Source organism: Galeopterus variegatus, unplaced genomic scaffold, assembly GCF_000696425.1.
Source record: "Galeopterus variegatus unplaced genomic scaffold, G_variegatus-3.0.2 Scaffold471, whole genome shotgun sequence".
Lineage (NCBI taxonomy): Eukaryota > Metazoa > Chordata > Mammalia > Dermoptera > Cynocephalidae > Galeopterus > Galeopterus variegatus.
Window position 1 is genome coordinate 259,858 of NW_007726582.1, and position 27,130 is coordinate 286,987.

The 27,130-nt window shown below is 37.3% G+C and overlaps 1 protein-coding gene across 1 annotated transcript in view; it reads left to right on the forward strand.

Moving 5' to 3' along the window:
• The window catches only part of SMCHD1 (structural maintenance of chromosomes flexible hinge domain containing 1), a 148,884-nt gene extending 124,474 nt beyond the window's left edge, over window positions 1-24,410 (forward strand). The window contains exons 45-48 of the mRNA XM_008569163.1: window positions 2,005-2,176; window positions 14,973-15,131; window positions 15,435-15,549; window positions 22,815-24,410. Coding sequence (XP_008567385.1) covers window positions 2,005-2,176; window positions 14,973-15,131; window positions 15,435-15,549; window positions 22,815-22,839 — 471 coding nt within the window. The 3' untranslated portion in view covers window positions 22,840-24,410. The remainder of the gene's footprint in view (window positions 1-2,004; window positions 2,177-14,972; window positions 15,132-15,434; window positions 15,550-22,814) is intronic.
• The last annotated feature ends 2,720 nt before the right edge of the window (window positions 24,411-27,130 follow it).

Consider the following 27,130-nt stretch of genomic DNA (forward strand, 5'->3'; position numbering starts at 1 on the left):
GTGCAGCCCTGGGAGCACAGGAGCACTCCTGCTGCAGGTTCGGATCCTATATAGGGATGACCGGTGCACTCCCTGGCTGAGCGCCGTGCGGCCGGTCTCAAAAAGGACCAGCCCTGGGAGCACAGGAGCACTCCTGCTGCAGGTTCGGATCCTATATAGGGATGACCGGTGTACTCCCTGGCTGAGCGCCGTGCGGCCGGTCTCAAAAAGGACAAAAAAAAGAGAAAAACTGTACATGAAAGTAATATTCCCAGAATTGTTACAAAAGGGAAACCAAAGTGTTCTTTCTACCAGAGGCTTATAACTATTTTCCCACATATTGTCAGTCTGTTAATAAGAGAATAGATAAATCTGTAAATTTGAGTGTTTGTTATTTAAGATGGTATTTAAATACTTAAAAACATTGTCTGAATCCTGATAAGTGAAAAACATGGGAATCCAATTTGTATTTTTAATGTTCACCTTTAGAAAACATGTAAATCCAAATTAAAACTAAGAAATTAAGTTATGATTATTGCTTTTACCAAAACAAATAATTTTTGAACTTGTAAATATTGACTTCACCAAAGAATTTACCACAAGATTTCTTCAATTAGTCGTCTCACTGCATTTATATTTTTAAAAAACTACAATTCAGATACATTTCAAAACTGATGACAGATACCAATTCTGAATTGCCTTGTGGAGAAGCATGGCATCAGAGACTGTGTAAGGCCCAGTATTAAATTGGATTAGGTATTTGTACATGTTGTTAAATTATAATGTTACGCAATCATTTTTTTTTTCCTTTTTGTCTTTTTTCGTGACCGGCAACGGATCGCAACCCTCAGTGTCGCGCCCGCACCTCGCTCAGCCAGTGAGCGGCCGGTCTGTATGTGGGATCCGAACTCTCAGCGGGAGCGCCACCGCGCTCCCAAGCGGCGCACTGTAGCAGTGCGCCACCGGGCCGGCCCGCAATCATTTTTTAATGTATGTAGTCTCTTTCTTTGTGTGGATCTGCCATAATTTATTTATCTAATTTATTGAGACTTGTAAGTTTACTGTTTTTCATTATCAAAACAATGTTTTAGTGCACACTGCTCTAATTTGTGGTTATTTTTTCAGATTAAATTGTTAGTAGAATTGCTGGGTCATGCAAAATATTGAATTGTTTAATACTTGTCACATTTCCTTTGAGAAGCGTTGCCCTAGAGCAGATGAATACAAGAAGGTCCTTTCTCTAAAGCTCCCCCAACATTGTATGTGTGTTTTAGCATTTTCAGTAGTGAAAATGTCTCATTTGAATTCCACTTTTCTGGCTACCAGTGAAGTTTACCTTTTAATTTTTTATATTTCCTGGACCTTTATTGCAAAAACATTCTTACAGATTATGAAATACCAAACCCAGTGTTTTTCTTTTATTCTGAGTTCTCTGAAGAATATAATTCTTGACTAACCCTTCGTCCTTCCCTTTTTATGACTTCAGCTTTTCTACATGCTTCTAGTTTCTCCAACTCTCACATTACTAGCTCTTTTTCTTCCCGTAGCTGAGATCACAGTATTGGCCTTGAAGATTCAGCTCTGTGCTTTTCAGTCTGTATTTTCTTCAGTGTAATACTCTCATTTTGCTATCTTTTGGTCATCTGAAAAACTCATATCTAACAGAGGAAACTGAGCTGGTGATGCTGCCCTGATACTTAATACCACAGGTTTCAGAAGCATGGAGCTTTCTGGCTTGTCCTGTCTTCCTTCCTCTTATCAATCAAGCCATCAGTTTCACTTTTTTCCATTTGCATCGAAACTATTCTAGCTTAGGCTAACAGTTGAAAAGTAGTCTAATTCATCTCCCTGCCTCTAGATTCCCCCCCCCCAGTTCATCTTAATACATCACTAGCTTATTAATTTTGTGAAAATACTACCATGATCATACTCTTTCTAATCTCAGAAGCCTTAAATGATTTTTTCCTTTCCTAGAGTAATTGAAATAAGATGCTAACTAATTAACATCCATTTACTTACAAATAGGTTGTTAAAATTACACACTGTCCTACACTACTGACCAGAGATGGAGATCGAATTCGAAGTAATGGAAAGTTTGGAGGCCTTCAGAATAAAGCTCCTCCAATGGATAAACTTCGGGGAATGGTATTTGGAGCTCCAGTACCAAAACAATGCCTGATGTTAGGGGAACAAATAGGTAAGTTGAATAAGTACTTAAGATCAAAATAGAAATTGCTATTTAATTTTTTATTTAATGGCCTGTTTATTGAGATTTCTTTCTTTCTTTCTTTAAAGATGACTGGTAAGGGGATCTTAACTCTTGACTTGGTGTCGTCAGCACCACAGTCTCCCAAGTGAGCTTAATCGACCATATCTATATAGGGATCTGAACCCATGGCCTTGGTGTTATCAGCACCACGCTCTCCCAAGTGAGCCTCGGGCCGGCCCTTTAATTGAGATTTCTAACATGAAAAATTAACTGGTAACAAATATAAATAAAGTAAGATGTTTTTGTTCCATACTTTCAGCTTTCTTATATCACATGGTTTAGTTATATAGATGGTTTTTTCCCCTCATATTTTCATTCTTATTATCTTGAAATAAAATGCTGTCCTCTTTGAATGTCAGTATTTTGTCAGGTAATCATAATACTTATTTTTGTCTTGAAAATCATAATTATTTAGGATACAATTCAGAATTTTTAAAAAGTACATGACAGGAGCTGTCTGGTTGGCTCAGCTCGTGAGACTGTGGTGTTGTAACACCAAGGTCAAGGGTTCAGATCCCTATACTGGCCAACCACCAAAAAAAGAATAAAAAGAAAAACAAACAAACAAAAAATATGACGTCATCTGCCACCCCCATTTTCCCTTCTGCAGGCTGTGTCTTCTCGCTTCTCGTCAGCCAGTATAATTGTCTCTATGTCCTCCATGCTCTGAAGTGCATATACTTAACAGGAAGTCCCCTCCAAGTCATTACTTTAGAGCCTATATGCTGTCCAGAATTCTCTTTTTCAAATCTGAAATTTTTATCCATTAAGCAATGGATAAAAGCAACTTCCCATTCCCTGGCAACTGTCATTCTACTTTCTGTCTCCATGAATTTTACTGTTCTTGATAACTGCATATAAATGGAGTCGTATAGTATTTGTCCTTTAGTGACTGGCCAATTTCACTTAACATAATGTCTTCAGGGTTCATCCATGTTGTAGCAGTGTCAGAATTTCCTTCCTTTGTAAGGCTGAATAATATTCCATTATTGCCACATTTTGTTGATTACTTTTTTGTTTGTTTTGGCTGGCCAGTTTGGGGCTCCAAACCCATGACCTTGGTGTTGCAAGGCTGAGCTCTAACCAGTTGAGCTAACTGGCAGCCCAGTTGTTTACTTTTATTAACGTATAATACACTTAACACGCAGCTTGATAAATTTTCACAAAATGAACATTGCACCTGTATTCAGGAATAGAACGTTATCAGCATCACAGCAGACTTCTCATTTCCTCTTGTAGTCACTGCCCAACACCCCACCCCCAATGGGTTATAACTTTCTTGACTTAGAACAGCATAGCTTAGTTTTGCACATTTTTTACTTTCCATAAATTGAATCTTGCAATGCATATGTTTTCATTTAACACTATGTATGTAGTTGTAGTTAATTTCATTGCAGAGTAGTATTCCATAGTGTAAATGCATCACAATTTCTTTATTCTACTATTGAGAAATTTGGGCAGCTTCTAGTTTGGGGTTATTATTTCAGCCACAGCAAATTTTAAAGCAATAGTTGGGAAAGATGGTGGGAAGAGGGTGGCTGGTTAGCTCAGTTGGTTAGAGCATACCACCATCTTTCTCAACTATTTCTGTTTGTGATAAATCTTTTCTGCAGGCAATGAGTGAACATCTAAAGAAAATGATAAGAAATCAGAGAAAACAATTTAATCAGGGGCAGTGAATCAGTGTGTAAAAAGCCTCAACTCTAATCACTGTAGCACTGCATTTTATGGCAGTGGTCCCCAGAACCAACAAGAATTACCTGTGTAACTTTAAAAATACACTGGTGCCATATTTGCAGAATTTCCAGGAATTTACCTGGGCATCTAAATGTCAATATAGCAGTAAGGCAATATCTACAGATCTTTGAGAAAAAAAGATTGTAGTTAAAGATTTCTGTGTCCTACTGACTTGTTGTATATGTAAGGTTAAAGATAATATAAGGGGCCGAGCCCATGGCGCACTCGGGAGAGTGCGGCGCTGGGAGCGTGGCAGTGCTCCCGCCGCTGGTTCAGATCCTATATAGGGATGGCCGGCGCTCACTGGCTGAGCGCGGTGCGGCCAGTCTCAAAAAAGGACAAAAATAAATAAATAAATAAAAGATAATATAAGGATTTTAAAAATATAAGTTACTTTTCTTCTTGATAAATTTCTTCAAAAATATACTCCCATGCACAGACTAATAATTCAACAATAACAACTCAAATCAAATGAAACCATTTAAGATTACTAATATATATATATAAGGTACTTTTGGTGCCACCATCCCTGACAACTTTAAGACAAACAAAAATATATTGGAAGGAAACTGGAAGAAATCACAGATTCAAAGGAGACTGGCAACAGCCAAGACAAAAAACAAGGACAATTCTGGGACAGTCAGTAGCCTTGAGTTTCACACACCTTCACTCTGGAGCACATCTTCTTTTTTTTTTCATGACCGGTAATGGGATCTCAACCCTCGGTGTCGCGCCCGTACCACGACCGGCAACGGGATCGCAACCCTCGGTGTCGCTCCCGCACCGCGCTCAACCAGTAAGCGGACTGGTCTCTATATGGGATCCGAACCCTCGGCGGGAGCGCTGCCACACTCCCAAGTGCCACACTCTACCGAGTGCACCACCGGGCCGGCCCTGGAGCACATCTTCTAATGAAACTCAGGTCTCACCACTCCTAGGAGAGAGCGGTTCCCTCTTAAATCAGCCAGGCCTAGTAAGGATCGAATAGAACAGCTTTGGAGAACCTCCCTCCTGTGTATCATGGGATTGTTCTCAGAGCAAAAGCAATTTTGGGCTACACCACCACCACAAAATTAAAAATTAAAAGCTGAGTGTCTTCTAAATTATTTGATTACACATTGTCTTGCATTATAGTATTTAGTATGAGATAAGAGCAAATAAAATAAGAGCATAAGACAGAAGAAAAAAATGACTGGATAGTTGCATATTATAAAATAACTAGACACAAGACCTTGAATAGCATGTAAATACATTAAACTTCATTGTGAGGGAAAGACACTCTGGTTTAAAAATCTAGTCTAAGGATATTAAAAAATGGCTATAATTTATTGAGTGCTTAGTATGTGCTAGGAAGGATATTAAAGTTAGATATTTCTCCTATCCGGGGAGTAAGGAGAAGCTTGTGGAAATTTAAATAGCATACACAAAACCACATAGTAAACTATAGAACAGAAATCAAACCCAGAACCATCTGTATCTAAAGCTTATGCCTTTTCATAATACAGCTTTATGTTGTACAAGAAATCCCTTTCTACAAAATACAAGGCAAAAATTAAAAAATTAAGAGATAATGTAAACATTAAATAGAAGAATCCAGAAGCAGCAGTACTAGTACCAAAGTTAACTTTAAGACAAAGTCACTAAAAAGGACAAAGATAAATTTAGTTTGATAAAAGATGCATTTCATACTAGAGTTGCAAAAGTTATAAACATGATGTAATAAATTATAGGATCAAAATTCTTAAAGCAAAAAGTAAAACTGTTAGTACAGAGACAGAAACATTGTTATGAGATACCATTAATCCATGATAGGTCATTAGTCCAAAAACAAGGACTTTCTACCTAATAAAGTTTTGTAATACCAGTACCTCCTTAGGTATTTATAGAATATGTCAAAGACATTGGCCGTAATTTCAGGCTGGCTGGTTAGCTCAGTTGGTTAGATCTCAGCCTTATAACACCCAGGGCCTGGATTTGGATCCCTAGTACCTGCCAGCTGCCAAAAAAAAAAAAGAAATTGGTGATAATTTCAGCTGATCAAGTTGCTACTCACCTACAACATAAATTCTAGAAGGCAAATTTTACTTAGGATACATTTTTTAACATAACGTAGTAGAACTAAAAAATAATAACTCAATCTTTTCATCCCAAAGTGACTCTAAATAGTGGACATTTAGAAACAACTATTTTGTTTTAAAAAGAAAAAGTTTAAATAAAGAAAGCAAGAACATTACAAATTAGACTTAAAAGACATAGAGACAGCTGAGATCAAATGCAAATCTGCAAGCTTAATGCTTATATTATTAAATGAGAAAGAAATAATCATTGAACTCAAATGATAGGAAAAAATACATCAAAAGAAACAAAAACAACCAAATAGGAGAAAAAGGAAATCCTTCTATTGAATATATCATTTCTAAAGATGGTTTAGGGATAAAAACAAATATAAAAGGAGAAATGGCTTGGTCTGTATAACTTCAGACATAGATATTTCTTAGGTTTCTATAATATATTTAGAATCTCTAAATAGAATGGGCTAAATTATAGACAGCAAATGAACAAGATTGATTTAAATAAGGCAGAAAAGTTGTATAGAACATTACCTGAGAAAGTGTTCAAAAAGTTAATTCCATCCGATAGGTTTTTTAGATGTGTATTTAAAATTTTAAATATAAATTATTGCAGAATATAGATAAACATGGAGACTACCCAGGTCATCTTATGAAACTAGTGACAAACCTGTTTCCAGAAATAGCACAGAACAGGAAAACATATATGAGTATACGGCTCTTCAACTGTGATCAGAAAGTTCTTAACACCATTTAGTAGAAATAAAATTAACTTTAAAAGGAAGAAAGTTTATTTTAATGTTCCCTTTAATGGTTTTGCTCCACATATGTGTGTGACTTGCTTCTTTTCTTTCCAGTTCTCGGTTCTGTACTTGAGTGTCACCACACCTTCATAGAGAACTTGGGAAGGAGAAGGCGTTTTTTTTAAAATTTAAATACATAGAAGCAATAGAAGATGTGAGAAAAGAAAATATTGTGTATATATATATATATATATATATATATATATTTAAAGTTTATTTAAAATTTTAGAACACCATAAACCGTAAAGAAAATGGAAAGGCACTTGACAAACTGAGGACAAATTGCAACATATGGTAGACAAAGGCATTATAACATTACTATTAAAGCAATCTTTAAAAATCAAGAAAAAGACGAAGACTAATAGAAAAAAGAGTAGATGACATGAACAGGCAATTTTCAATAGAATAGTAATAGGTAGTATTTGAAGGCTTACTATGTAGCTGGATACTTTGTCACTTGAATGATCTCATTTACTGCTATTACTTTCATTTTACAGATTACAATGTTGAGGCTCAAAAAGTTTAGATAACTTTCCCGTGTTCAGAATAGTGTATGTATTTGTTTGCACATTGAAAGAAAGAGTAGAAAAAAAGATGTTTTTCTTTAATTCTGGGTAATGCAATTGAGATAATTTTCATCTCCATTATACTTTTCTATATATTTTTCCAGATCTGCCTCAATGAGCAGTGTGTGTCACCTGTACAAGCAAAAAAATTTACTAATTGTTTTTAATATTCATGTTCTTTGAATAATTGATTTCTAGGAAACATGCCTAAACAAGCAATCCTAAGTATAGCAAGGCATCTTTTTACTCAGAAGAATATTACAGACTTGTTTTTAAGCAAAACATCAGAAATGTTAAATGCTTTAATTGAATTTATAATCTGAATAATGTCTATGACAGGGTTAAATGGAAAGTAAATAAAAAATGTAGATATCACATATGTTAAATATTAAACCTGAAAAACAAAAACAAAGCTTAGGGTTTGGATCCCTGTACTGGCCAGTTGCCCAAAAAATAGAATAAGATAAACCTGCAAAACTGTGAAGTGAGAAAATAAGAGAAAAGTGAGATGGTAGACCTACTGTTTTTTTCCCAACCTTTCTTCTTTCTTGTATTATCCCAAGTTTTTCATAGAGATCTTCTAAGTAAAAATACTTTTAAAATGCAAAGAAAATAACTAAGGACACGTAGAAGCCAGGATGTAGATAGAAGAGAAAAAAGAGAATTATTAACAGCAGCTGAAGAGAGGAAAAGCATTGTGACATAACCAATAAGTAATTAATAAATAGTTTTAATCATGACATTATCAAAATTATTAACATTTTTATTATTTCATACATTCCAAAGTATTATACATCTGGCCAGGTTAGACATTATTTATACCATATTATATCATGCTTAATTTAAGGGCACTTCATAAAGTTTATGGAAAAATGGAGTTGAAAGATAATACGAATCTTTCCATGAATTTTTTGACTACCCCTCCTACTAAGCTCTCAGTTATTACAGTCCATTTATTGGGCTTTTAATTTTTTTTTTGACTAAAGCTATTCGTAATATTTTTATAAGTAGTGACCAAGATTATTTAAGTGCTGTGGTTTTCAGGGAAAAGGTGTATTGTTTTGTTATGGAAATAGAACAATATGATGAACTCCCACGGACCTGTCACCCAGCTTTGATTACTGAAACATAGCTGGTCTTGTTTCATTTATCCCCACCATCTCACAACTTGCCTCTCTCCTCCTCTTCCTGGGTAGATTATTTTAAAGCAAGTCAAAGCAGAGGTTCTGGTATATTTTTCCATTTAATTTTTTTCCCAGTCAGAAATGCTTATTGGTTTTTTGCCAGTAAGGTTCTCAGAAACATGTGGAGCACAAAATGTGAAGAGAACTAAACACTGCCAGGAAGGTTTATCTACCTGTTTAACTGCTTAAATCTTCCGGTGGTGAGAAAGTTGCTTCTGCCTTCTAAAGCAATTCGTTTTGGGGCAGTTGAGTTCTTAGATGCTTACCTAAAACAGCCCTCCAGATAAACTTTCAATCCTTTTGTATTATTTTTAGTAGCTTTGCTTGCTTGGTCATTCTCCTGGATACCTTGAAATAATCTATATCATTCTTAATTATGTCATACAGAAATGAATGCATTGTAATTTGAGCTTTCTTCCTGTTATATATGAACTAATTTTTCTAAGTATTTTGCTGTTTACATCACAGTAAAGCTCCATCAGTTTTTTTTTCAGATAATTGAAGTTTTCAGAAAATGTATAAAAGCTTTAAAATCATTTATAAACAGTTAAATGTAATTTTTGAAATTTACTCTTTGTCAAAATTCTATTAAATGAATTAGGAAAGACTTTTAGAGATACCATGGAGTTACATTTCATATATAAAAAATTGGGGAATGATAGGCATATGAAGCTGCTGCTGTCTATCTTATATGTAAAATAAGAACCTTGTATGTAAAATGTGCTGCATTTAATGGGAAATATTGAATATCCCATGTTTCTACTTATAACTAACAAGACTAACGTTCCATTAAAGGTTTTGAATATACTAATTTCATGAATTTATTATTATTTTTTACATTCTAAGATGTTGTGGAGCAGTTGGGAGGGAGAGGAAGGGGGAAGGTGACAGGGTGGAAGGAGGAAGGGGGAGGCATTATCAAGGTCCATGGCACCCCCTTATTCCATCAGTCGAGCCCAGGGGGCTTCCAGCAGCACCTTGATTGTCATTGGGCTAGATGCGGATGTCGGGGGTGTGACTGAGGCCCTCAGCCCCCCCCCGCCACCCCACCTCAGGAGCCCAGGGCACTTCCAGCTGTTGCTCGGTGGTGGTTGTTGGGCTGGATGCAAACATGGGGGTGGAGGGTGTGACTGAGGCCATTGGCCCCCCTACTACCCTGTCTTGGAAGCCCAGGGCATTTCTAGTGGCGGCTCAGTGGTTGTCACTGGGCTGGATGCAGATGTCAGGTGGGCATGGCTGAAGCCCTCAGCCCCCCACCACCCTGGCTTGGGAGCCCAGAGCGTTTGTAGCAACAGCTTGGTGGTCATCACTGGGTTGGATGCAGATGTCAGGAGGGCGTGACTGAAGCCTGAGGCCCCCCACTGCCTCAGCTCGGGAGTCTGGGGTGCTTCTGGTGGTGGTTCTGTGGTCGTTGCTTGGCTGGGTGCAGATGTCGGAGGGACGTGGCTGAGGCCCTTGGCCCCCCACCACCCCAGCTTATGGGCCCAGGGCACTTGGAGCAGCAGCTTGGTGGTCGTCGCTGGGCTGGGTGCAGACATCAGGAGGGTGTGGCAGAGACCCTCAGCACTCCCCACCCCAGCTTGGGTGCCCGGGATGCTTCTGGCAGTGGCCTGGTGGTCATCACTGGGCTGGATTCAGTCATGGGGGGATGTGGCTGAGGCCCATGTCCCTCCCCTGACCCCAGCTTGGAAGCCCAGGGGACCTCTGGTCCATCTAGGTCTTATGGGTGTTCTTTGGTCATGTTAGACCGTTACTGGGTAATGTCAGAACTTTGTGTCTGATCTGTGGGTTTTTTTGTTTTTTTTTCTTTCAATTCTGTTTTGGATTATTTACTGTTCCCACCACTTAAACTCTGCACTGCAACTAGTCTGTTGTCCTTTGCTTACTTCTAAAATGGGGGAACTTCCTAAGGGAGTCAGCACTGAGCCCTGTGGTTGGGGCTAAATTGCTCCTTTGCTGCTGATTCTCTGGGGAAGGCTTTTTGTGCAGCTTAGGTTTTAATTTTTGACCTCGTAAGCACTTCCGGGTCTTGTGAGCTCTGATATACCTGGGTTGTGTGGAAACTCTGGTCTGGGCCTGAGTTTTTTTCAGCAAACTGCACCCCCTCCAGTTCGGTATTCCTGACTAGTCTTTGCTGAGTGGTCCTGTACTGATTGAAGGGCAGATCAGCTGTCCATTCTGTACCCCAGCATTTCCCTGGTGGGCCTATCTCCCCCACTGCCCACATTCCAAACACTTCCCATGGGATGGGCCATGTGCTGATCCCTTGCGATGACTCACCGGCCACTGAGTGTCTCCTTTTTTCAGTTATCTGTGGCCCCTTGCTCCTATGTGGGTCCACAGGAACCCTCTTAGTGGTCTTGCTGGCCTAGGGAAGACTCTATTCTCCCCTTCTGCCTCCAGGCAACTTCATACCAAGGGCACAGCTGCAGTGTTTGCCAGCTCTTGCTCTGTGTGCTTTGCAGGGCCAACTTTGAAGTGGCTAGGGGTTAAAACAGTCAGAGTGGTCCTTTCTTTCTCTCATCCTGACTTCTCCTGACTTCATGAACTCTGTAGGTCTCTCCTGCTCTTCCCCTGAGCTCTAGCAGCCCTAGCTTGGCCATTGTTGCTTTTTAATAGTTGTATATTGATTGATTGTGGGAGAGGGTGACACTGGGTACCATGTATTCTGTCATCTTGACCAGAAGTCCTAATTTCTTACTTTAAGAAATAAAATTTCAGGGCCGGCCCGGTGGCGCACTGGATGGTGCGCCGCTTGGGAAGCGCGGCGGCGCTCCCGTCCGAGGGTTCGGATCCCATATACAGACCGGTTCCCGCTCACTGGCTGAGCGAGGCGCGGGAGCAGCACCGAGGCTTGCGATCCCGTTGCCGGTCCACGGTCCGGTACGGGGGCAACACTTTTTCCTTTTTTTTTACTGACCGGTAACGGGATCGCAACCCTCGGTGTTGCGCCCGCACCGGGGACCGGCAATGGGATCGCAACCCTCGGGTTGCGCCCGCACCGCGCTCAACCAGTGAGCGAGAACCGGTCTCCACATGGGATCCGAACCCTCGGCGGGAGCGCCGCCGCGCTCCCAGGCCACACTGCCACGCTCCCAGGCCGCGCCCTCTCCAGTGCGCCACTGGGCCGGCCCTATTTTTTTAAAAGATGACCAGTAAGGGGATCTTAACCCTTGATTTGGTGTTGTCAGCACCACGCTCTCCCAAGTGAGTGAACTGGCCATCCCTATATAGTGATCCAAACCCATGGCCTTGGTGTTATCAGCACCACACTCTCCCAAGTGAGCCACGGGCCAGCCCTCAAAATAAGTTATTCTTTATGTACTTAGAAAGTTTTAATGTGAAAATAGAATTACTGTCAGCTAGAAACCAGCCTTTTTTCTTGAGACTTTTTTTTCCTAGAGTTCCCAGTAAGTCATAGAAAATAAGGAACACAAGAGCCTTGTTATCACATAGTTACACATACAGAATTTGTATTTAAAGTTTGTGTGCATGTGTATTTGTTCATTCTAAGTGTAGATTCCCAGAATATGGGATAGTTTTATTTTTGAAATACTGTTCTTGACCTTTAAAGTATAGAATATCTCTTTTATATCTAATGTACTGTGTACTCTTAAATAATTTCTTCCACAGTTTTATTTGTAAACTACTGTATATGTTTAAGTGTTTGAGTGTTCATATGTCCATTTTTATGAGTGTTGATTATCTTTGTATGTGACTAGAGTCTTAAAGGTCCAGATAGTAAATATTTTAGGCTTTGTAAGCCAACAGGCAAAATCAAGGATATTATGTAGGTATTTATGTAACCATTTAAAATTGGACAAACCGGGCCGGCCCGGTGGCGCACTGCTACAGTGCACCGCTTGGGAGCTCAGCGGCGCTCCCGCCGAGGGTTCGGATCCCACATACAGACTGGCTGCTCACTGGCTGAGCGAGGTACGGGCGCAACACCGAGGGTTGCGATCCCATTGCCGGTCCCGATCCGGTACGGGCGCGACACTGAGGGTTGCGATCCGTTGCCGGTCACGAAAAAAGACAAAAAGGAAAAAAAATAGTAATAAAAAAATAAAATAAAATTGGACAAACCGTTCTTGGCCCCCCTAGACTATAGTTATTGTATTTAATATTTAGTGTATAGTAAATCATGCAGTCAGGAAATAGTCTCATACCTAAATAATGTAATACATTTTTAGATAAAGAAATTGAAGGAAAGTTAAGTTTTTTGAGAGATAAGTATTTTACTGAGAGTTTTTAAAGAACTCTGTGTTTAAAATAATAGCTGTGTCTATTGGAAGCAGTAATTGTAAGATAAAGAAATTGAAGGAAAGTTAAGTTTTTTGAGAGATAAGTATTTTACTGAGAGTTTTTTAAAGAACTCTGTGTTTAAAATAATAGCTGTGTCTATTGGAAGCAGTAATTGTATTTCTTTTTCTTACTTTTCAAAGAATGAGAATGTTTAATAAGTTGCAGCTTTGCCATGTTTGATCCATAGCGTACTGTCACACTGACAGTTATACTTACAAATGTTTTTATTAGAACCCCCTTATTACTCAGCTGTTTTCATTTGGGAAGCAATAATTTTCTAACAGTACAATCAAATTTAATGCATTTAGCCACCCGCCCCCAAATTTGTCAATGTGTATTTAGATTGAATGCCAGACAGGATGCAAACATTGATTGACAGAGTAATCAAATTGACAGAGTACTTTTATATAGAAAACTCTTTTCTGGTGCAGAAATAAACATTTTTTTAAATTGAAATATGATTGTACATATCTGTGGGACAGCATTGAACATCATTACCTGATGGAATATGTGATGCTCAAATTAGAGTAAGTCAATCGGTCAATCAAGGGAAATTAAAATTTAACAATCTTGGGGTCTAAACTATGTTTTTTTATTTTGTTTGCATTCAGTTCTTTATGGCTTTAAAAGTACTTGATCTGCACAACGAATTTTTGGATTTGACCCCAAAAGCACAGGCAACAAAAGCAAAAGTAGACAGGTGGAATTATATAAAACCAAAAATCTTCTGCAGAGCAAAGTAAACAAGTGACACTGTACAGAGACAACCTATGGATTGGGAAAAAATATTTGCACACTATACATCTAGTAAGGGGTTAATATTCAAAATGTATTAGGAGCTCAAACAACTCAATAGTAAGAAAATGAAACCCAGTTAAAAAATGGACAAAGAACCTGAACAGATATTTCTCAAAGGAAGACATACAAATGGCCAATAAATATACTTGTATGAAAAAATGCTCAATATTACTAATCATTAGGGAAATGTAAATTAAAACCCCAGTGAGATATCATCTTGCAACTGTCAAAATGGCTTTTATCAAAAAGAGGAAAGACAATTTTGGTGAGGTTGTGAGGAAAAGGGAACCCTTGTACACTGTTGTTGGGAATGTAAGGCCATTATTGAAAACAGTATGGAGGTTCCTCAAAAACCTAAAAATGGAATTACCAAGGGCTAGCTGGTTAGTTCAGTTGGTTAAAGCACAATGTTAAACACCAAGGCCAAGGGTTTGGATCCCCAAACCAGCCAGCCACCAAAAAAAAAAAAATTACCATATGATCTAGCAATCACACTTCTGGGCATTTACCCAAAAGATTTGAAATTAGTTTCTTGAAGAGATGTCTGCACCACTGTGTTCACTGCAGCATTAGTCACAATAGCCATGTTATAAAATCATTAAGTGTTTTTCAACAGATGAATAAAGAAAATGTGGTATATAGACACAATGTAATACTATTCGGCCTTAAAAAGGAAATTCTGTTATTTGCAACATAATGGATAGAACTGGGGAACATTATGCTAAGTGGAACAAGCCAGGCACAGAAAGCCAAATACCATATGTTCACAATTACATGTATAATCTAAAACAATTGAACTTGTAGTAGCAGAGAGTAGAATGGTGATTACAGTGGGGAGAGTGGGAAGATGATAGTCAAGTAAAAGTGTGTAAAATCTCAGGAGGAATTTATATTTTTCTTCTTTTTGAGTTCTGTTACACAGCATGGTGAATATAGTTAATAATCGAGTATTGTACATTTCAAAATTTCTGAGAGTAAATTTCAAATGTTCTCATCACAAAAAACGTTAAGTAAGGTGATGGATATGTTAACTAGCTTGAATTATTTTACATTGTTCTCATAAATTATGACATCTCTTTGTGACCCATAAGCTTACACAATTATAAATTGTCAATTTACAAGTGAAAAATAATAAAATAGCGTGAATCATCCAGAAGAAAAGTAGTTTTCGTATGTTACCCAGTGTTGCTAATTCTTTTAACTAAAACATGGGTTTGGTATGATATCAGTAATTTAATCAAATGTCTTTGGTTTCTTTACAGAGCTTCTTCAACAGTATCGTACTGCTGTGCACAAGCTGGGTAGTGTGAATGAGGACCTTAACGGTCAAATAGAGTACCTTCACACTCCTGATATGAAGAAGAAAAAACAAGAACTTGATGAACACGAGAAAAATTTGAAACTAATAGAGCAAAAACTAGGTAAGTGTGTATTTTTTGTTAACTTCTACTTTCTCTGTATGGAGATAATTATTTATGATGAGAGCCCAACTATAAAAAGAAAGAATGCAAATGATCCAGATCTTAAATTGACAGAAATGCTTATTAAGTTCCAAGTCATCTGACAAATTATTGTAACCTGTTCTGTCACCAGGAGTAGTAAGAGGCATTCTTAGTATTATTTACAACTCTTTTTCTATAAATTAAGATGTATTTACATTTGCTTTTTTTCATGTAATAATTTGGTTTTTTTAAGTTAATTTTCTGTATTTTCCGTCTATACAGGTATGACTCCCACACGTAAGTGTAATGACTCATTGCGTCATTCAACAAAGGTTGAGGTAACAGATTGTCCAGTTCCTCCTAAAAGAATGAGAAGAGAAGCTACAAGACAAAATAGGTGAGTTTGTTATGATTTGAGAGTTATCATTAGTTTATCTTGGGTCATAATATTTTTAAAACAATACAAGTTTATTTCTGATTTCCCCCTAGAGCCAGAATTAGTATTTAAAAAAACAAAGAAAACTAACTGATGAAAATAAAAGTAAAATGTAATCATTGTATTTCTCCTAGGAGATTCAATTTTCTAAATGATTTTTGCTAATTGTTTGGAAATGTTAATAGTTTATTTTTATGTTATGTTAAAAGTCAGTGTTAAGAGTGAAGTTGCTTTTCTATTTGGCTTAACTTTCAAATATACTGTATTTTGCTTCATAGGATCAGCAACTTGATAAGTATAGAATATGCAAAACCATTTGTATATTACTTACTTAAAAATACTTATTTTTGGTTTGGAGAATCAGATACTATATAGATAGCTCACCAAAAAACCAACAGAGCCATTTGCAGTCTAACTCAGTGGTATGAACACTGTCCTTTTTAGATGAGAAGTTAGTAAGGCCATCCCACAGAAAGATACCATGGTACTAGGGTTTCTTGTACATTATTCCAGAAGGTTTAAGTGTAGACTTTACCTGAATAAGTTTCTCATATCAACGTGAGAAGAATTACTTAGAAACTCTAGTGTTTGAAATTAGTATTCCATGCCCTACCCTTGTGCATAGTAGTCAGCATTTATTCAGTAAAATTTTGGATGAATGGCTGGCCAGTATGGGGATCTGAACCCTTGACTTTGATGTTATCCAGCACCACGCTCTAACCAACTGAGCTAACCAGCCAGACGATTTATTCAGTATGCATTTGAACGCTCACTTTGCGCTGTATGTTGTGGGGTAAATAAAAGTGACATGGTTCTTGCCCCCATTGGAGTTCTATCATCCTTTGCAGAAAAGGGACAATTTTAAAAAGTAAACTAGGGCCGGCCTGGTGGCGCACTGGAGAGTGCGCTGCTTGGGAGCGTGGAGGCGCTCCCGCTGAGGGTTCGGATCCCATGTGGAGACCAGTTCCCGCTCACTGGCTGAGCGCGGTGTGGGCACAACACCGAGGGTTGCGATCCCGTTGCCGGTCCCCGGTATGGGCACGACACCGAGGGTTGCGATCCTGTTGCCGGTCCCCGGTACGGGCGCGACACCAAGGGTTGCGATCCCGTTACCGGTCAATAAAAAAGACAAAAAGGAAAAAAAAAAAGTAAACTTTTTTCTACATATAAGGAAAGGAAAAATGATAAGATGGTAGAAAATAATGGAGAAACAATATCAGTTATCAGGAAAGATGCAGTGAAGCAGAAAACCAGAGGATGGGAAGGAGCCAGGGATTTGTTTCAGTTGGAGAGAAAATAGGCATGAAACCTCTGAGAAAATAACGAGTGTGGTGTGTTGGAGGAACTGAAAAGATGCTGGTGGCTAAAGCATGATGGGCAAGAGGGAGAGGGCCAAAATGTGGTTGGACATATAGGCGGAGGCCAGATGATGAAACCCTGCCTCCTAATGATGTTGCAAAAATTGTGAAATAAAATTCTTTATATTTTAAGTTTATTGTTATCTCAAGTGCTTGCAGGGGGAAAAAGCATCTTGGAATGAGCTGCCTTTAAATAATTAGGGAGGAGAGCTGCTGAAATAAGATCGTAAGAATACAGTTTTCATCAGTATGAGAGGTTTTACACATAGGTGTGTAAATGATGTGTGTTTGTTTATGGGCATGAAGTGTGTACAAACTATTAAGCTGATCATTGAAAGTGTGATGTGATGATTTAGCATCAGAAAGAATATTTGCAGTGGATTTAAACACATATAATTTTTTAAAATCATGAGTTCAATGGTGCAAAAAAACCCTTATTGGTCATCATTCGCACTTGCTAGGCACCACCTTATTACAGTGAAAATGTATGTATTCATATAGAAAAGACATGTGTTCTATCTTTTTTGTATGAACTGCCTTTCAGGTTACCAAATAGTGGAGAAAGCTCTTTTTTATAGACATTCTTCTTAATAGAAAGTTCTTTTATAAGAATAAAATACAAGAGGCATTACAAAATTAAAACATCATGATTTTGCCACTCCTAATAAAGTAATGGATCCAGACAATAATAATTAATGGATACCCAGATGACTAGGTAAAAAGTGGATAAGGATGAGATTGACACAGCTGAACTCACTGACCAATCTTAGGAACACTTAAATTAGTAGGTCATTTGCTACTATATGTGCCTCAGTAGGAAGTAACTTGAATCTAATGAGTATTCTAGGCAGCCTTTCTCAACGGGTGTTCTGTGGAAGAATTAAGCACTGCAGAAAATTATTTGACTATTTTCAAAGTTTTCCCTTGGATGGTATCTAGCTAGTACTATTCTGGATGCATAAGAAGGAGGTTAATTCATTGTATACATTAGATGCCTTAAGACATTAGAGCTTAATTCTCTGACAAATTTGAGAAGAGCTTGATGTAACTACCATTTTGCAGGAATTATGGGGAATTTAGGAGCAAGTTAAAGGATTCTACCAGGAAACAATCAGCATTTTACAGAACAAATGATTGATTTGCTAATAAATCAATGACATAAAAGAAGAGGAGGGAAAAGGATGAACTATCACAGAATAAAAGTGATTAAAAAGACATAATCAAATGTAATGTATAGACCTCATTTGAGGTTGGTTGATTTGAATAAACCAACTTTAAAATGACAACCTTCAGATAATTGGAGAAATTTGACTATCACCTGGCTATTAGATATATTAAAGAATTGTTAATTTTGTATATAGTCACATAGTATTTACGTTAAAATAGAGGTATAGTTAGAAATTCAACAGAGGTGTTTATCAGGTAAATAATATGCTGTCTGGGATGTACTCTAAAATACTCCAGGAAAAAAAAGTGGCAGAGGATATTAAAACATGATTGGCAAAACTAAATCTCAAAATGGAAGTTCGCTATATTATTCCCTCTGCTTTTATGTAGGTTTGCCATAATTTTAAAAGAAGTATTTTATGAGCGGCGGGGAGCATCTTTCCAGTTTTCTAAGAAACCGGAACCAATTTCTCAGTGAGGACATTCCTCAGGAGGGGTTCTAGGCAGAGATGTAAAGTACATATTTTTGAGAATGCACCATAGTTTTAGCACAGATTTTGCCCTAGACCTTGCAGTTCCTACAGCACTACTACAGAAGTTAATTAGATCTTGTTAATTAAGATTTGGTAGCAATTCAGATGTAGTGTGGGTTAAAGTTTAGTTTTTAGTTTATTGTCTTCAGTAGTAACAGTACTATTGTTTTCGTCAAAGTTGTATATGTATATAAATCAAATGGTATAGATTTACGGTGTTGTACTGTCATGTGAGCCACATATATAATTTTAAATTCTCTATGAGCCATATTAAAAAGGTAAAAAGAAACATTAATTTTAATAGTAGATTTTACTTAACCCAGTTTCAAAATATTATTTCATCATGTAAACAATGATTAATGAGGTATTCTACATTCTTTTTTTTTTTTATACAAATTCTTCAAAATTTGGAAGACAGCAAATCTCAATTAGGACTAGCTACATTGCAAGTGCTCTGGAGCCACACGTGGCTAGTGGCTACCGTATTGGACAGCACAGGTATAAAAGAGCTTATGATGATAAAATCTTGTGTCATATGCATCTTCACCCCTACCCTATTCTCCAGAGGCGACGTTTGTTTTAACTGTTAATCTTTAGTTATTCTGGGCTGAGCCTGGGGCGCACTCGGGAGAGTGCAGCGCTGGGAGCGCAGTGGGGCTCCTGCCGCGGGTTCGGATCCTATATAGGGATGACCACCGGTGCGCTCACTGGCTGAGCGCGGCGCGGCTGGGGTCAAAAAAAAAAAAAAAAAAAAAAAAATCTTTATTCTATTGTTGCCTCCATTTTATAGTATACTTATGTCTGTCTTGTTTTATCAACTTCAGACAGTAGAGCTCACCTGACCTCTTGGTGTGGAGGTCTGTCTTGTGCCTGGCCCACCTAATGACTTTTGAACCAAATTGTTCTAAATTATTTAAGAATTTAACATTATTATGATTGTGTAGTTATATTCTGTCCTGCAGCCACAACTAAAACCTCTATGCTTTTTTCTAAAGTAGAAAATCATAAACAACATATTGTTATTATGGCTGTGTAAATATTGTTTAGTACTAGGCAAAGTTGTTTGCTAGGATTACATTCCTTCTCTATATGGTTTTAAGTTGATGACCCTTACTTAGGCCACCAGTCAGTGCTCCAAATATCAGGCTCAAGTAGATATTTCATATTCTGTCATTCTTAAAATCATGTGAAATTTTATTCCAGTTGTTATTTAATAGACTATTTCTTGTATGTTGTTAGTTTTTCTGGCATTTCTAATTGCCTTTCTTTTTTCTTTCACTATGTCTCTTTATCACGTCCTCTTTCTTCTGCATCAGTGACTAGTACCTATGTAGCCTCCTGCAAGTCTGCCCATTCTGGGCTTCTCTCTTGGGTTGAATCTACCATTTCTTGGATTTTGCATCTTTCTCTCTTATAACTTCCTTAGAAAAAGTGTGTAGAGAGAAACTTGGAGCCCTTGCAGAAAACCTCCTCACTCTGCCTTCACATTTGGGTTTATCTGGGTATAACCTAATAAATTGAGGAGAATCTGTAATATAGGATTAGGGATTTTGAAATAGTCTGGAAATAATGGGAAACAGTTTGCCTGATGGAACCCCAGAGAGACTTGGACTCAGAGTCAATAAACAGAACAAAGGAGCGAGAAGTCCAACTGTGAACAGAGGGGATGAGAGACAAGAGGACAGGAGCAGGATGGAAAAGGAGAGAAGCCACAGCCTAGAATATGCCAGATTTTCACCCTGAACTTTGAAAACTTTGTTCCCTTTTCTTCAGGCATAAAAAGCTACCACCACAAAATTAGATAACAATGGAAATTTATTAATTACATGTTGGTCTATTGACATTTGATATAGTTGTTGGCACTCTAGAGGCCTGTCCAGTGCTGGCCACTAGGAGGCAGCAGCCTGATAACTGGATCTCTACCCACCCAATTAGGGCAAAGTCTGTGGGCCCTACTCTTCCCTTTCCCAATTATAATCCCCAGTCAGAGAAGAAGCTTGATGAGAAAACAGTTACGTTTTTACAATTGCAGAAGAAATTCAGGCCAGCAAGGTAATCCTCTTTCCTAAATGTAATTGTACAACCAAGAATCTTCACATATATGAGAGGAGTTAGCAACATGAGAGAGAAAATCCAAGATAAATAGCAACACCAATCCTGGAAGATGATTCAGTAATAAAACTCTTTTTAAAAATTTTAATTACTAACTAGGAGAAAGGAATAGCCAGGACAAGAATGAGTAAACACAGATTAGCAATAGTGTTGCTGAAAGGAAAAGTTCAATAAAGGGACTAAAGTCAAGTTAACTCCCCAGAAAAATAGAAAGGAAAACATGAAGAGATAGAAGGAGATATGGAAAACTAATTCAGACTAGAAAGAAAAAAAATGAAGAAGAAAATCTATTATGTGGAAAATAATTTCCTGGGGATGAATGAAAAGCACCAATCCATGGAATACCCTTTACAAAGCCTGACAAAAGATGTACCAAGATCCTTTGTAGTGAAACTGTAGAATAGCAAAGGAAGGGGAAAGGATCTAAATGTGTTCCAAGAGCCAAAGAAAGAACCATATTGTGAGTACACCTTTTGGCATGTAGGAAACACACACACAAGAAGTAAACAATCATTTGTTTAGGTTTGTGGTGACAGTGTTAGAAGTGTTAGGTTGAAATTTTGGTGTATTCTAACCTGTGGCTTCTTTCTCTTTGTATCCTGCTTATCTTTGGGAAATTTTTTAAGATCACTGTTTAATTAGTAATTGTCTCATCCTCAATCTTCCCCTATCCTCCATAAACCTTGAACTAACAATTTTCACACTCTCTTAAAATATGAGAGCATTTGAAATTAAAGTATTGTAACAGTATTGAAATATTGATATATTTCATCTGTGCAATCAGAAACAAACTGAATAGTAGGAAAGGAAATAGGAACATAATATGTGTGTCTATATATATCTATGTTTTCATTTACATTTGTATATGTATCTTAAATATTTATATATTTATTATTACCTCTTACTAGAAATCACATACCATGTTTTATCAACTCTAAGATGTCATAAAATTATTAAAAATGCCATTATTTTATGGAAACATTAGAGAAAAAAAACACTGCAAATTAACTTATGACATAAAGTACATCTGGAATTCACAGATGTTAAATGTGAAAAAATGTGGATCTTAGAATCAAAATGTGCTTAGCAATATATGATACTATGCAGTGGACTCACTTGTTTTCTTGAATTGGGCTTCAGTTTTCTAATTCATTTTCTACTCATAAAGATTACATATTAGCTCTTCATCAAAAATGTGTATCTTCTGTTAGGAGATGGCAGTTCAGGGAACTGTCATTACAAAATAATTAGATATGTCTGAATTTAAAAATATCCATACAGATATATTCCAAGGTATCTCACTGTGTTCACCTCTACATGAATGGGATTAAGGATATTTTAAAATATTTTTCCTGTCTTTATTTTGTGACTTTTCTGTAATAAGTACTGTAATTCCTCTTAATTCTTAAAATAGTAATTTCATTTAAGGAAATAGAAAAAATAAGCAAAAATCTGTTGAATTTGTATCTGAGATAATACCATCCCAAATAACTATGGTATAAATTACTTATATATGTACTATATGCTATATATATACACATTATATATAAATATATACACACACATAGGGCCGGCCCGGTGGCGCACTGCTACAGTGCGCCGCTTGGGAGCGCGGTGGCGCTCCCGCCGAGGGTTTGGATCCCACGTGCAGACCGGCCACTCACTGGCTGAGCGAGGTGCGGGCGCAACACCGAGGGTTGCGATCCTGTTGCCGGTCCCGGTCCAGTACGGGTGCGACACTGAGGGTTGCGATCCGTTGCCGGTCACGAAAAAAGACAAAAAGGGGGGGGGAAAAATATATATATATATGTGTGTGTGTATATATACACACACACACACACACACATTAACTACTACATTTTGAGGCTTTTTTTCTACATGTGAAAACATGATTATATATAAGAATTTAATTAAATCTGTTTAAGAATTCTCATAATTAATAGAGCATAGTTTCAATGGATATTTAAGTCTCCAGGGAACTCCATGAGGGAGTTCAGGAAAGGAAATCTTTCATACATAAAACTTACTGTTTTTTTTCCCCCCCCACCTTGACCAGGATTATAACCAAAACAGATGTGTGAGAGGTTACAAAAAGAAGAGGCCATTGGTCTCACTAAAAAATGCCCTGCCTTCTGCATCTGTTTCAGAAGACCGAGAGTGACTTGCCAGATGAATATTTCTGGGGACAACACAAGTTTCTGGGCATGAATTTCCACATCTATCCAGATGGGACTGGAAGCAACCATTCAATTTTATGAATCTCACTGGACAGTATGGATTTACTGGAATTATTCCAGTCATCCTGACCTTTGGCTGTCATTATCTTACAAATTGATCTGAAGAAAATATGCTAAAATGGCAGTAAAACTGGCACATAGCATTTATTAATCCTGGAAAAAAAGTATATGTACTATTTTTCACTGTAATTATCATGAATATATTAGAACTACTTCTTGAAAACAGCCTTTTTATTACTTTTGTGTGAATTTATTTAACAAAGATGTTTTGTCTTTTGTGTCTAAGGAAGGTTCTTGATGCTAGGTATTTAATTGTAAATATGTGAGGAAACTCAAGGAAGAATTCAGGATACAAAAAAAGAACAGCACAGGTACTGAGAATTCGCATGTTGAGATATACATAGAAAAACATTAAATTGATGAGTGAACCTGTGATAGCAATAGCATTTCAAATTTCTGAAGGCTTATCCTGAGTGTATGTAAAATATGTAGCAGCAGCAATTTTTATAGCTATTGCTTGACTTTATTAATACTTGATTATATAGTCTTAGCTTTAATTCTACATTTACATTATTTTGTAATTTTTTATTACTATTTTTAAAGGGTTAAAGAAAACATACACTTTGACAGTTAAGAGTCTGGGTAGAAAGTTGATGCAAAAACATTTGAATTGTGTATTAATTCAAGCTAATGTATGTTAGTGAATATGTCTTTGTGTAAGTTCCAAAACTATGTTGGTTTGTGAAGGTATTTTGTAAGGAAATACTTCTGGTACATTTTTGTGTTCCAGGAAATATGTGTGTTTTTTAATCCTTTCTGAATATACAGTGAAGTTAATAAACAGGATTGTTTCTTCCCTACTAAATAGATATATGTTTTTCTCTTTTAAAGTTGAAAGCTTTGTAAAAGTTAGCTTGGTTAGAACTATTATGATGTTAACCTGTCTTTATAATTGGAACTCACTTTTAACTGCATTGTTGAAGAAAGAAACAAAATGTCAGTCATAGAGTTAGCTCCAGGAAAGGTTGGCTTCCATAGTACTACTAATATTTGGAGTCCTTAGACATCAGATTATATGAAAATGATAGGTAAGAAAGGTTGGGAAAATGACTTTTTAGGAACTTCCATTTGAAAGCATATTAAAAATGTGAAAGTAGTTTGCTTTTATAATTCATTGTAGCAGGAGGGAGATGTTTCAAATCCAAACCATCGAGAGTATTTACAAATAAGAAAAGCTGTTTTAAAATTCTTTAATTTTCACTAGGAATGCATTTAAAACAATAACAAACATCAATTTTTATTGCTTAAAATGGCAGATTAACTATTATTTAGCGCTGAGCCCATATCTATAAACTTTTCATCATCTTCATAATAATGGAAATGTTCTATCAATAAAATAAGATTTTAATTATTTATATCTGTTTTTGTGGAGTCTTTCCACCCTTTAAAAATTAATCTTGACATGGGCCGGTCCGGTGGCGCACTGGAGAGTGCGCCGCTTGGGAGCGCGGTGGCACTCACGCTGAGGGTTCGGATCCCATGTGGAGACCGGTTCCCGCTCACTGGCTGAGCGTGGTGTGGGCACAACACCGAGGGTTGCGATCCCGTTGCCGGTCCCTGGTACGGGCACGACACCGAGGGTTGCGATCCCATTACCGGTCAGTAAAAAAGATAACAAAAAAAAAAAAAAAGGAAAAAAAAATTAATCTTGACAGTTCCCAATAATTACAGTAAGAAGTTTTTGTTTTTGCAGTTGGATTTATCTAAGGATATTTCTCAACATATTAAGGTATTATGAATTCTTTTCTATATTTGAGCAAATATTGAAGTCCATTTTGGAACATACATTAAAGACCACTTTTTGTCTTTAATATGTAACACGTAAGAAGAATTAAATTTTTTTGTAAGATTTAATTCTAGACCTTTACTACAAAAGAACTGTAATTTTACCACAAAAGAAAAAAATTAACACCACAACTATTCATCTCGTTGTGTGATATGTAGTCTTTGTCACAATGATTAAAAACTATTTTTTTTCCTGATTTCTTTCATGCCTTTTTGCAAATTATACCCATGAATTATCATGTGTACATTTGGCCACATATGTAGTGAAAAATAGGTTTAAACTTACTCAAAGTTTTATAGAGTTTTTGGTATAAGATTTTTAAAATTAGAGACTAATATTTTCTACAAATACAGCATTGAAGATTAAGTGAAACTGGTTTTTACTAATTGTTGAATACTATGCCCAAAAAGGTTTCATCTTCTAAATTTTTTGTACTTTTGACTATGATTTGGTTAGTACAATTATTATGAAATAGATGGAATGAACTTTATGTTTTTAGTATAGAATTTTCAAATAATACTATTTTAGTAAATTTGAGTGTTTCATTTTTATGCTGTGAAACTGGTGGAAAATATGAAAATCAATCATTTAAAACCTCTGGAAATGTTCCTAAGGGCAAATGACAATGAAGGAACATTTGTTCAAGAAAATTTGTTTGGCCGGTTGGTTAGTTCAGTTGGTTGGAGCATGGTATTATAACACCAAAGTCGAAGGTTTAGATCCCCATACCAGCCAGCCACAAAAAAAAAGAAAAGAAAATCTACAAAATTTTGTAAAAATGTTGAGAATCTGATATTTTGAACCAAGACTGTGATTGCTGCCTCCCAGCTCAACAAGTCAAAGATTTCATTCCAGACTGCTGTAGCCAAGAACATTAGGTGGGCTCCCTGTCCCTCCATCTCCCAGCCAGAGGGCTTTTTTTTCCAGAAGGAGCAGAACTTCAGTGTTGTCTCATCTTGCCCACAACTGCCTTTTGCTGGGGCTAAGTCCTGGGTCAATATGGTTGAAAGGTGAGGGATTTCTTCTGTCACCCAAGCCCCAGTCATAGAATGGAGCTCTACTTCCATTGCGCATGGTGCACTGAGAATACTGGGACTTCTATAGCCCTATAGCTCATGAAGCAGTGGTTTCCCTTAGGAGAAGTGAGCTAAAAGGACCTCAGCTTACTGCACACCTCCATTGCACTCAGCTTCTAGAGCAGGGGTGTTATTCAGAAGCTTGCCATTGTCCCCACCTTCAGCTCTAGACCCCTGGCCCAGAGATTTTTGCCTTTGAGGGTCTGGAGGGAGAAACAAGTAAAACATATAGCTCCTAATCTTTTCCCAGAGGAACTGACTTCATTTTCAACAGAGCATGAGAGAACTTTAAGCCCAAGAGCACTCTCATAAGCAGTAGAGATTATGGTATAGGGAATTGTGAGGATATCCATGGATCTAGTGAAGATACAGCTTAGTCTATAGGCTGGCTAATTTGGGGAGAGGAGAGGTCAGGGGGATAATATAGCTGGGAGGAGCTCTCAGGGTCAGAGCAAATATCAAACACTGACCTCAGAAACTTCCATCGCCATCAAAGTAACCACATTTTCATTAGTTTGTAAAAGAGTTTTTGCGGTGGGGCATTGGTGTAAATAATAAAGCAGTCTGCAATTATTGTAGTTTAGCAGCTGTTTGCAGGGGAAAAAGTAGAAGAGAGCCCTTCCCATACCATTTTCATCCCAGGATAACTGGAGTACACCCAAAGCTACACCTCCCTGAGGAAGAACATCAGAAACTTAACACCATAGGGGGTGAGAGACTTTACTAAAATAATCCATCCAGTCACTAAACAAATAAGCAAATAGTAGTAAGCCCCAGCAGGGGGTGAACCAGTACCCATGCAAAGAAACAGAAAAATATGATTCATACACCAGAAATAAAGCAGGCAGCAGAAACTGCCTGAGAGAGTGAGCAAATGTCAGATGTAAGAGAAAAATGTTTTAAAGTACCCATTATAAATATATTCACAGAACTAAAAGCTTGAGTAAAGAATGGTATAGTGACAATGTCTCATCAAATAACAGTGATAAAGAGAAATCATGGAAATTTTGGGGTTAAAAAGTACAAGAACTGAAATAAGAAATTTACTAGAGGGCTGAACAACAGGTCTGAACTGGCAGAGGAGAGAGTTGGTGAACTTGAAGATAGATGGATAGAGATTATATAAACCACACAGAGAAAAAAGTAAAAACAGAGCCTCAGAGAAATGTGAGACACCATTAAGCACACCAACATATGCAAAATGGAAGTGCTA